The sequence below is a fragment of the Natator depressus genome, chromosome 1 (genome assembly GCF_965152275.1).
Source record: "Natator depressus isolate rNatDep1 chromosome 1, rNatDep2.hap1, whole genome shotgun sequence".
In the NCBI taxonomy this organism is placed as follows: domain Eukaryota; kingdom Metazoa; phylum Chordata; order Testudines; family Cheloniidae; genus Natator; species Natator depressus.
The window spans coordinates 344,024,335-344,037,095 of NC_134234.1; the positions used below are offsets into that span (position 1 = coordinate 344,024,335).

Here is a 12,761-nt window from a genome sequence, read left to right on the forward strand (position 1 = left end):
CCAGGGAGTGAGCCTAGAGGTCAAAGAAGCAGGCAGTGCTAAGGCCTGTCCAGAATCCAGGGAGATCGGCACCGACTCCGTGGGTGCTCAGCAGCTGCTGGCAGCCCTGTGGATCAGCTCCTTTCCCCACCCCCCCACCCACTAGCAGGTGCTGCCAATCAGCCCCTCCTGCACGCCGCGATCAGCTGTTCAGCCACATGCAGGAGGTGCTGGGGTGAGGGGGAGGAGCGGAGGCAGGAAGAGGTGGGGTAGGCGTGGTGGCTTGGGGAAGGGCTGGAGTGGGCGTGGGGCCTGGGGCGGGGAAGGGGTTGAGCCCGCCCCCCGGGGAACTCAGGAAGTCGGCACCTCTGCCGAGGGATATCAGAAATACACCCATCCAGTTCTGGGAGCCAGTCCCAGCAGCCTGGTAAGCGTCCAGCACAGGTGACCTCAACCACGGCGGGGAGAACTGGCCTAACAGTGGCAGCCACCCTGGAGGGCTGTACCAATGGAGCGAAAGCAGCTCCGTGTTTGTGTGTAGACAAGCCCTTAGCAACAGACTGAAAACGTAGTAAAGTGTCACAAGGCCTGATTCTCATTTACTTCTCACTGATACCGCTCTGGCACTTCTGAAACGTCAGCCTTGGCTCTTAAGTACATAAGAACGGCCATACTCAGTCAGACCAATGGTCCATCTAGCCCAGTCTCCCGTCTTCTGACAGCGGCCACCGCCAGGTGCTTCAGAGGGAATGAGCAGAACAGGTCATCATCAAGTGATCCATCCCCTGTCGCCCATTCCCAGTTTCTGGCAAACAGAGGCTAGGGACACCATCCCTGCCCATCCTGGCTAATAGCCACTGATGGTCCTATCCTCCAGGAACTTCTCTAGTTCTTTTTTGAACCCTGTTATAGTCTTGGCGTTGACAACAAAGAGATTCACAGGTTGACTGTACGTTGGGTGAAGAAATATTTCCTTTTGTTTGTTTTAAACCTGCTGCCTATTCATTTCATTTGGCGACCCCTAGTTCTTGGGTTATGAGACGGAGTAAATAACACTTCCTTATTTACTTTCTCCACACTAGTCATGATTTTATAGACCTCTATCATTTCCCCTCTTAGTCATCTCTTTTCCAAGCTGAAAAGTCCCAGTCTTATTAATCCCTCCCCATATGGAAGCCGTTCCATACCCCTAGTCATTTTTGTTGCCCTTTTCTGAAACTTTTCCAATTCCAATATATCTTTTTTGAGATGGGGGAACCACATCTGCATGCAGTATTCAAGATGTGGGCATACCATGGATTTAAAGAGAGGCAATAAAGTATTTTGTGTCTTCTTATCTATCCTTCTCCTAACGATTCCCAACATTCTGTTCGCTTTTTTTGACTGTCGCTGCACACTGAGTGGATGTTTTCAGAGAACTCTCCACAATGACTCCAAGATCTTTCTTGAATGGTAACAGCTAATTTAGACCCCATCATTTTCTATGTATAGTTGGGATTATGTTTTCCAATGTGCATTACTTTTCATTTATCAACATTGAATTTCATCTGCCATTTTGTTGCCCAGTCACCCAGTTTTGTGAGATCTCTTTGTGAGAGGACCTTCCCTCTTATCCCATGACAGGTTACTTTGCTTAAGAGCCTTTGGTGAGGGACCTTGCCAAAGGCTTTCTGAAAATTTAAATACATGTTGACACTTTCCCAGCAAATCATGTTCATCAATGTGTCTGATAATTCTGTTCTTTCCTATAGTTAGTTTCAACCAGTTTGCCTGGTACTGAAGTCAGGTTTACCGGCCTGTAATTGCCAGAATCACTTCTGGAGCCTTTAAAAAAAACAGCCTCACATTCGCTGTCATCCAGTCATCTGGTAAAGAAGCCGATTTAAATGATCGGTTACAGACGACAGTTAGTAGTTCTGCAATGTCGCATTTGAGTTCCTTCAGAACTTTTGGGTGATGCCATCTGGTCCTGGTGACTTATAATGGTTTAGTTTATCAATTTCTTCCAAACCCTCCTGTAATGACACCTCAATGTGGGACAGTTCGTGTTCTGTTAGTGACTGTCCTGGTGCTTTACTGTGAGCTCGACACGCCTGTAGGGTCCTATGTGTGCTTCCCACCCCGATGCAATCTAGAGGCAGGAGAAGCAATGTTTCAACACAAAGAGACTGATTTATTTCTGTTTTCTCTGTAACTTATGTTTTTACTTCATTTACAATAATTCAGATCCATGACAAGCTGGGGAAACTGGTGCCATGTAAATGTGAGTCATGGTCAGGGTGAGGTGCGGAAAGCAAAGATGTGTCTATATAATTATTCCCATTACAGGCACTCATCTATGCAAATACAAAAACTCAATGCTGTTAGAAGAAACTCCACACCTATTTGCTGCGTGGATGTTGGAAGGCCGCAGAGCTGGAGGATAGGTTTGCGTAGAGACAAGGATGGTCGCACCGTCCCCTCTGAGTAGAAACAGCTGCTCAGTATCAGAAGCTAAACTGTCCTCTGCGGTGATACTTACAAGACACTTGACAATGGCTGGGTAGCTGGTGGGCTGAGGCCACTGTCCATTTTGCTGACCAGTATTGTCTCCCTGTGCTCCCCTGTCCGTCTGCTGGTTCGCTCCTGTTGTCCCTTGTTGCAGACTGTAGACTCTTTGGAGCCAGACACAATGGGGTCCTGGTCCATGTCTGGGCTCCTAGGCGTGACCACAAGACAGGTAGCTAATAATAATTAGCAGCAGCAGCATGTGCCATAGTCTGAATCATTTGCAACACGAATGTCATTGTTACACAGGTGGGGAAAGTGACTCACTTCAGAAGGAGGTCTTGGTGTGTCCAGGGAAGGGAAAGGATCCCCCATTTTCTCCACATCTCCAGTCTCCTGCTCTGTTGTTGCCACGAGTGGACTTCCTCCTTTATTCAAGAGAATGACTTTCAGTCTCGTGCATGAAGTCACGTATGGCCTCAGCCTCAGTGGTCTGGGAGTTCTGCTGGAATATTTCTGCCACCTTTTCCAACTTCCTTTTCAGTTGTTGCCTCTCCGGGTAGTTGTCTGGAATGGCGAAACCTGCTTTGTACATCTCAGCTGCCTTCTGCACACTGTTCTTCTTGTAGAAGAGGAAATTTCCCCAGTGAAGGCAGACTGCCTGCTGACACTTCTTGCTGAGGCTGGGCATTGCACTCACGAGATTGAGATAAATCTCTTCTTGGTAGTGAGGTGTGTTTTCTCCATACATTTCAGCTAAAACCAGCCTTGAAAACACAGAGGCTGGATCTTTCTGCACAGCCTTTTTGAAGGCCTCAATAGCTGCTGCCAATATTTCTTCTCTTCTGCTGGATTTGGCCCCCCACAACTGCATCTTGTAGCAGATGCCAAGGTCATAGTGAAGGAGATGGTAATTGGGGTTCAGAGAGATTGCTCGCTCTAGAATAGAAATTTTTTTTTCTACGAATTCCCGTTCAAAGAACTTGGCTGCACGTCTCAGGACCTCAGGGTCCAGGCTATTCTGAACAACATCTTCTAAGAGGGCTTCTGCTTGCTGTCTATCCGATTCCTTAAGGATCTCGGCTAAATACACCTTAGCTTCATAGTTTTGCGGCTGTTCAGGGATAATGTCTTCCAACTTCTCTCTGGCTTCATTCCAAGACGTAGAATTGTATGAGTGATCCCATGATGCAAAGGCTGCGATTGCCAACCCAGCAAGAAATTCCCCATTCGCTTCGTCTTCTCCTAATGCCATTTTGAAACACTCTGTGGCTTCTTTGCCATTGCGGAAGCCTGCTGCCAGGAGAGACCAGCCTTTCTGTGCATGTATCTCAGGGATCTGAGCTGCATGTGGAGAGCGGCTCTTCAGGGAGCTGCAGATCTTTCTAACCTTGTCCAGGTAAAGTTCAACCAAATCATAGTGGGCCAAGTGATAATAGATCCAGGCGAAGTTTCCGTAAATGACCAGGACCTGCCGGGGGAAGTTATCTGGGTGATCTCTTTGCAGAATCTTTTCGGCTTCTCTAAGGCTTTGCAGAGCATCTTCATATTGCCCTTGCAGGTGGCAGAGATAAGCCTGCATGGCAAGGAGCGTGGTCTGGTTCTGGTAGTGAGTGTGGGCAATCCTGAGAGCCAGAGTTTGGAGGAGATGAACTGCATCTACCTGGTCTCTGATTTCAAAGTTCCAGGTGAAGTGGCACTGGAGGGCCTGCAGCTTCTCCTTCAGACGCAGGGTGCTGCAAAGAGAGGGAAAAATGAGACTCCATTTGGGCTGAATGAATTTCCACTATATGCTACAATCCTGGGGCAGTGATTACAGAGTGACAGGGCTTCTTTCCGGTTAAAAGCAAATTGCTAAGTGGCAACAAAGAACTAAGCCTGGATTTCAGTGTCTGACGTCCTCACTCTCCCATGCATGGGACCAGTATGAATGGGTTGAATCTAACCTTTGTGAAATCCTCTTAGTACTTCCTGTGTCCTAGAAAGCAACACTGCCAAACCCCATGACTCATTGCAATAGATGCAGCCTGTGGTATTTGTTATGTCACAGAAAGCTCCCCGCTTGGTAACGTCAGGAGAATTTCTCAGGGGGTGTCAAGGTTCCTCCCCCCCTCTGAACGCTAGGGTACAGATGTGGGGACCTGCATGAAAACCTCCTAAGCTTATCTTTACCAGCGTAGGTCAAAAACTTCCCCAAGGTCCAAAATATTCCACCATTTGCCTTGGATTGGCCGCTACCACCACCAAACAAATACTGGTTACTGGGGAAGAGCTGTTTGGAAACGTCTTTCCCCCCAAAATACTTCCCAAAACCTTGCACCCCACTTCCTGGACAAGGTTTAGTAAAAAGCCTCAACAATTTGCCTAGGTGACTACAGACCTAGACCATTGGATCTTAAGAACAATGAACAATCCTCCCAACACTTGCACCCCCCCCTTTCCTGGGAAATGTTGGAAATTAGGTGACCACAGACCCAAACCCTTGGATCTGAGAACAATGAAAAAGCATTCAGTTTTCTTACAAGAAGACTTTTAATAGAAATAGGAGTAAATAGAAGTAAAGAAATCCCCTCTGTAAAATCAGGATGGTAGATACCTTACAGGGTAATTAGATTCAAAAGATAGAGAATCCCTCTAGGCAAAACCTTAAGTTACAAAAAAGATACACAGACAGAAATAGTTATTCTATTCAGCACAATTCTTTTCTCAGCCATTTAAAGAAATCATAATCTAACACATACCTAGCTAGATTACTTATTAAAAGTTCTAAGACTCCATTCCTGGTCTATCCCCGGCAAAAGCAGCATATAGACAGACAGAGACCCTTTGCTTCTCTCCCTCCTCCCAGCTTTTGAAAGTATCTTGTCTCCTCATTGGCCATTTTGGTCAGGTGCCAGCGAGGTTACCTTTAGCTTCTTAACCCTTTACAGGTGAGAGGAAAAAGAAAAGGAGTACTTGTGGCACCTTAGAGACTAACCAGTTTATTTGAGCATGAGCTTTCGTGAGCTACAGCTCACTTCATCGGATGCATAGCATATCGTGGAAACTGCAGAAGACATTATATACACACAGAGACCATGAAACAAAACTTCCTCCCACCCCACTCTCCTGCTGGTAACAGCTTATCTAAAGTGATCATCAAGGAGGGCCATTTCCAGCACAAATCCAGGTTTTCTCACCCTTCCCCCCCCCCCCCCCCCCCACAGACACACATTCAAACTCACTCTCCTGCTGGTAATAGCCCATCCCTCTTTGAAACCTCTCTTTATAATGCGCATGATAATCAAGGTGGGTCATTTCCAGCACTAATCCAGGTTTTCTCACCCCCCCCCCCACACACCCCCCTCCAAAAACCACACACACAAACTCACTCTCCTGCTGGCAATAGCTCATCTTACAATGTGCACAGCAATAACCCAAGTTTAACCAGAACGTCTTGGGGGGGGGTTTGTAGGAAAAAAACAAGGGGAGATAGGCTACCTTGCATAATGACTTAGCCACTCCCAGTCTCTATTCAAGCCCAAATTAATAGTATCCAATTTGCAAATGAATTCCAATTCAGCAGTTTCCTGGCATTGTGTTCTGCATGGCTGAGGTTATGGTAACAATGCCATCCACAGCCTCAGAAACAACTCTGACATCATAATCAAAAAGGCTGACAAAGGAGGTGCTGTTGTCATCATGAATAGGTCGGAATATGAACAAGAGGCTGCTCGGCAGCTCTCCAACACCACTTTCTACAAGCCATTACCCTCTGATCCCACTGAGAGTTACCAAAAGCATCTACAGCATTTGCTCAAGAAACTTCCTGAAAAAGCACAAGATCAAATCCGCACAGACACACCCCTGGAACCCCGACCTGGGATATTCTATCTACTACCCAAGATCCATAAACCTGGAAATCCTGGGCGCCCCATCATCTCAGGCATTGGCACCCTGACAGCAGGATTGTCCGGCTATGTAGACTCACTCCTCAGGCCCTACGCTACCAGCACTCCCAGCTACCTTCGAGACACCACTGACTTCCTGAGGAAACTACAATCCATTGGTGATCTTCCTGATAACACCATCCTGGCCACTATGGATGTAGAAGCCCTCTACACCAACATTCCACACAAAGATGGACTACAAGCCATCAAGAACACTATCCCCGATAATGTCACGGCTAACCTGGTGACTGAACTTTGTGACTTTGTCCTTACCCATAACTATTTTACATTTGGGGACAATGTATACCTTCAGATCAGCGGCACTGCTATGGGTACCCGCATGGCCCCACAGTAGGCCAACATTTTTATGGCTGATTTAGAACAACGCTTCCTCAGCTCTCGTCCCCTAACGCCCCTACTTTACTTGCGCTATATTGATGACATCTTCATCATCTGGACCCATGGAAAAGAAGCCCTTGAGGAATTCCACCATGATTTCAACAATTTCCATCCCACCATCAACCTCAGCCTGGTCCAGTCCACACAAGAGATCCACTTCCTGGACACTACAGTGCTAATAAATGATGGTCACATCAACACCACCCTATACCGGAAACCTACTGACCGCTATTCCTACCTACATGCCTCCAGCTTTCACCCTGACCACACCACACGATCCATCGTCTACAGCCAAGCTCTGCGATACAACCGCATTTGCTCCAACCCCTCAGACAGAGACAAACACCTACAAGATCTCTATCAAGCATTCTTACAACTACAATACCCACCTGCGGAAGTGAAGAAACAGATTGATAGAGCCAGAAGAGTTCCCAGAAGTCACCTACTACAGGACAGGCCTAACAAAGAAAATAACAGAACGCCACTCGCCGTCACCTTCAGCCCCCAACTAAAACCCCTCCAACACATTATTAAGGATCTACAACCTATCCTGAAGGATGACCCAACACTCTCACAAATCTTGGGAGAAAGGCCAGTCCTTGCCTACAGACAGCCCCCCAACCTGAAGCGAATACTCACCAACAACCACATACCACACAACAGAACCACTAACCCAGGAACCTATCCTTGCAACAAAGCCCGTTGCCAACTGTGCCCACATATCTATTCAGGGGACACCAACACAGGGCCTAACAACATCAGCCACACTATCAGAGGCTCGTTCACCTGCACATCCACCAATGTGATATATGCCATCATGTGCCAGCAATGCCCCTCTGCCATGTACATTGGTCAAACTGGACAGTCTCTACGTAAAAGAATAAATGGACACAAATCAGATGTTAAGAATTATAACATTCATAAACCAGTCGGAGAACACTTCAATCTCTCTGGTCACGCAATCACAGACATGAGGGTCGCTATCTTAAAGCAAAAAAACTTCAAATCCAGACTCCAGCGAGAAACTGCTGAATTGGAATTCATTTGCAAATTGGATACTATTAATTTGGGCTTGAATAGAGACTGGGAGTGGCTAAGTCATTATGCAAGGTAGCCTATCTCCCCTTGTTTTTTTCCTACAACCCCCCCCCCCCAAGACGTTCTGGTTAAACTTGGATTATTGCTGTGCACATTGTAAGATGAGCTATTGCCAGCAGGAGAGTGAGTTTGTGTGTGTGGTTTTTGGAGGGGGGTGTGTGTGGGGGGGAGGGGTGAGAAAACCTGGATTAGTGCTGGAAATGACCCACCTTGATTATCATGCGCATTATAAAGAGAGGTTTCAAAGAGGGATGGGCTATTACCAGCAGGAGAGTGAGTTTGTATGTGTGTCTGTGGGGGGGGAGGGGGAAGGGTGAGAAAACCTGGATTTGTGCTGGAAATGGCCCTCCTTGATGATCACTTTAGATAAGCTGTTACCAGCAGGAGAGTGGGGTGGGAGGAAGTTTTGTTTCATGGTCTCTGTGTGCATATAATGTCTTCTGCAGTTTCCACGATATGCTATGCATCCGATGAAGTGAGCTGTAGCTCACGAAAGCTCATGCTCAAATAAACTGGTTAGTCTCTAAGGTGCCACAAGTACTCCTTTTCTTTTTTCTTTTTACGAATACAGACTAACACGGCTGTTACTCTGAAACCTGTCAGGTGAGAGGAGTTTTCCTCCGGCGAGGAGGGATTTTAAAGGGGTTTACCCTTCCCTTTATATTTATGACAGGTGGAAATAACAATGTACAACGTTTGTTCAAAATGTGTTTACCTGTTTGAATGCTCCTCCAGCACCAGAGCTGCTAAGTGAGAGTATTTAGAAGTGATTATTTTGTTGTGCAGTTCACCTTTAGGGCCGAAGCTAGCTATTAACTGGAATATTTGATGCGTGTTATTCCAAGCCAAAATGTACATCGTGATGTCACAAAACGGAGCCCACAAAACAAAGGGATTTCCAATGTAAGAACTTGGTGAATGTGGAGCTAAGGTTGCAAATGCAGTCTGGATCAATAATGTAAGGTATGGGGGTTAACCTTAATAGAAATGTAACTTTTAAGGAGCTGACATCTAGAAAACTGAATCTTCAGGGAGCGCTTAAACCCCCTCAAACATTGGAAATCATCTGGCTGTCCACTGGGGTCATTTATGTCCTGGGATACGTATATGTGTGTGTGGAGAGAGAGTCTCGCACTGACTTCAACGGGGGCCATTTATCCAAGGAGACAGGAAGGGCCTGACTCTCATTTACACAAAGGCTAGTTCCCAGCACGCTGGCAGCGTAAAGCGAGTGTAAATGGAAAGGCCCCTTTGCACGGCCAGGGTGCTGTGAAATGGCCGCAGGGTGTGTCTACCCTGCAGTGAGAGGTGGGACCGTAGCATGGGCTGCCCTACCCGCACTAGCTGTAACCTAGATATCACAGCTAAAGACAGCAGTGACACTTGGCGGTGCAGGACCTGCAAGCCCATCTGGCCCCCAGGTACGTACTTGTGTTTCTAGGCCACATCCGGGTCTGCGCCACTGCGGCTTCACTGCTCGGTTTAGTCCCACTAGCTAGATTAAAGCTCGCATGGGGATGCCTACCTGAGCTAGACACACCTGCGACTGCACTGTAGCCATAACCTTAGTATCAATGGGAACGGGGCCCACTCTAGTCAGCAGGCAGGAGAGAAATGTAATGGGGAGATGCTGAGGGTCGGCAGAATGTAAATATTCTGTCTCTGGCCATTTAACTGAGACAATGGAGGCCTGTTACACCCCTCCCCCTGCTGTGCATCCTGCATGCAGATGTGGTTGCCCCATCTCAAAACAGATATATTGGAATTGGAAAAGGTTTAGAAAAGGGCAACAAAAATGATTAGGGGTATGGAACGGCTTCCATGTTAGGAGAGATTAATAAGACTGGGACTGCTCATCTTGGAAAAGAGACGACTAAGGGGGGATATGATTGAGGTCTATACAGTCATGACTGGTGTGGAGAAAGTAAATAAGGAAGTGTTTTTGGGAACCTGAAATATGGTCACCCTGGAACAAGCACCACACTGAACAATAGAACACCCCCCCCCCGTCTTGTTAGACTCACAGGACTCCCCCCCCCTTTGCCTTGCTAGACACACAGCCTTCCCCCCCTCCCCCCCTCTCCAGCTGTCCCTGCGCTCTGGTCTGGTGCCGGTGCCCTGCGCTCAGGGTGGTGCTGGGGGCGCAGTGGGGTTACGTGGTCTCAGCTCCAGGCTGAGCGTTCACAAGAGCCCCCCCGCCCCCTTGCAAGCAGCTGGTTCCCCTCCCAGCAGCCTCCCCTGCGCTGTAGCTCCGGGCTCCTGCTGCTGCTGCCTTTTCTCTCTGCATCTCCTGGGCTGGTCCCGTCCCTCCCTCCAGCTGTCCCTTGGCTCCAGCTCCCCAGGGATCAGAGTTAATCTCTCCGCCCCCCCGCCCCACACCAGCAGCCAGGTTTCCTGAGCTGTAGCTCAGGAAAGCTTATGCTCAAACAAATTGGTTCGTTTCTAAGGTGCCACAAGTCCTCCTTTTCTCTTTGTGAATACAGACTAACAGGGCTGCTCCTCTGAAACACAACGGAGAGGGGGCACAGGGCTGGGGGGGGCACTCTCTTACCGGCTCCTCCGTTGATGCGGAGCGAAGCCGGAGTGACAGCTGGCCAGAGGGGGAGTTCTCCGTGAAGGTACAGCGAGGGGAGCTCGCAGGGGAGGTGTCAACAGTGACCTGCACTAGCCCTGAGAGGCACCAGCCTGGAGAGTCAACAGGACGCAGAATCACCCCAGAGTGACCGCGCCCCAGAGATTTAAAAGCCGGAGATTTACAGCCCAGAAATGCGCAGAGGGGGGTGGCAAGCTGTCTGACTTTAGCCCTCGCTGGAAATGTCCCCCCCGCCCAGCGACCCCAATGCTCCTACCTCATTGCGATCCGCTGAGTCCCAGGCAGGGGAGGTGACGGCTCCTTTCACTGCCCCGGGTTTCTTCCCACGGTGTGGAAGTGCCCGGTTCAGGGAGAGACCCGAGTTCTGCCCGGGCAGGACGGACTGTGGCCGCCCGGGCGATGCTGCCCTTCATACGCAGGGCGGGTTGCTCGCTGGGGATCTCGCTGGTTTGGCTGGGGAGCTGCCTTTCCCCAGGAAGCGAGAGTGAGCAGGAGAAAAGGAAACTGAAACTTAACTTTAAATTCCACTTGTCATCTTCAGCGTCCGCTCAGCCCGAGTCGCCACCTGCAGCTCCATGGGTGACATGGGGCTAGTTATGGGGTGTGTGTGTGTGTGTGTGTGTGTGCGCACACACGCGCTTGCACACGTACAATCCTGGCCTGGGCTTCCCAGCACACAGACGGGGTCACTCACCATCACCACGCCGCGGCGCGCTCCCCGCTACGCCCCCAACCAGCTCCACAGCCCCCTGCCCCGAACCGGTTGCCCGTGTCCCGGCCCCGGCCAGCCCTTCCCCACCACCGAGGGGTGTTCGTATCGCCCTCATGCACTTCCAGGGCCCTGCCTGGGCACAGAGCAGCGAGGAGCAGAGGGCGATGACGGAGGCAGGGCAATTAGCCAAAGGTGAGAGCTTTGTACCTGCTCCCCCAGGTCTCCTCCTCTCCCCGAACCCTCCCCCAGCTTTATCCGCGCAGGGTGCGATTTTCCAAAGGCCACCCCCGCGGTTTAGACACCCAGGCCCCACTGGCTGCCAGCGTGAGCCATGCTCCTCAGTCACTTCGGCACTTTTGAAAATGCCTCCCCCACATAGAAATTAAACCCTCTAAAGTGAGGAAATAATAGTCAGGTTGTGACGTTATTGACATGACCTGTGACCGTATAGATCATTGTTGCAACCACTGTTATATATTTGCAGCAAATATGGTACAGAGGTTGTCGTGTGAGGTGTCTATGGAGAGGTTAGGATTGGCTGGGTAGGATTATGCTGTCTGTCTGGGTGTATCGTTGTTGTGGCTGAAGTGATGAACATTGGCTATGTACTTGTATGTCAATGTGCTTGATTCAAAGTAGCCTCAGGGAAGCATTTGGTCAGCTTCTTGAGAACTTTGCCATCACTGTATATCATTGATTCCATTTAACCAATTTTAGCTCTCATCTATATTTCTTTCTTTCTTTCAATGAGTAAACTTTTAGATTCTAAAGGATTGGCAACAGTGTGATTTGTGGGTAAGATCTGACTTGTATATTGACCTGGGTGTGGGGCTTGGTCCTGGTGGTGATACTGGGGAAGTGGAGTGTCTAAGGGAATTGCTTGTGTGACTTATGGTTAGCCAGTGGGGTGAGACCGAAGTGATCTGTTTGGCTGGTTTGGTGTGCCTTAATAGTAAAGGAAACCCAACCGTGGGCTGTAACTGCCCTGCTCTAAGGAATTTGTCCTGAACTGATACTCTCAGCTGTGTCTCGCCAGAGGCTGCATCGTTACCCAGGTTCCCTGTGCAGCCTCATCTCTTCCCTTTGTAGTGCCGCATGCTGGTGCGCTCTTCAATGACACGATCGCGTTCTATCTCCGTGGGCCCCTGCCTGGTTCACTGCGCTGTGGGGACAGTGTGGGGGTGTCTTCTGTTCAGTCCTACATGGGTTCTTACTCTCTGCTCCTCATTGCAGTGTCTGAGCGCTTTCCAGCTGTGCATTAAGTACTGTGACTCACACCTGTCACATGTTTGGTTTCTCCTCTCCCAGAGGGAGAAGCGTCTTTCCGTAGGGTTTTTTAAATATACATTTTGTTTTGTTTCAGAAGGTGGAGGATGTAAAGGGGGGAAGGCCGGTGGCTAGTTGCCATTTCCTTCTCACTAATAGGGAGGAGCTGGCTGTGAACCTGAAGGTGGAAGGCAACTTGGGTGAAAGTGACTACACAGCGATAAAGAGTTTGTGATCCTAGGGGAAGGAAGCAGGGGGAGCAGCAGCATAAAGACAATACACTTAAAAAGCCGATTTC

At 49.0% G+C, this 12,761-nt stretch overlaps 1 protein-coding gene across 1 annotated transcript; it reads right to left on the minus strand.

Moving 5' to 3' along the window:
* Window positions 1-265: 265 nt before the first annotated feature.
* LOC141991434 (interferon-induced protein with tetratricopeptide repeats 5-like) lies at window positions 266-10,746 on the minus strand. The gene is made up of 2 exons (XM_074959768.1): window positions 10,742-10,746; window positions 266-4,202 (listed from the first exon to the last, which is right to left on the minus strand). Exons 1-2 carry the CDS (start codon window positions 10,744-10,746, stop codon window positions 2,897-2,899), a joined length of 1,311 nt encoding a protein of 436 aa, XP_074815869.1. The 3' UTR covers window positions 266-2,896.
* Between the last annotated feature and the right edge of the window lie 2,015 nt (window positions 10,747-12,761).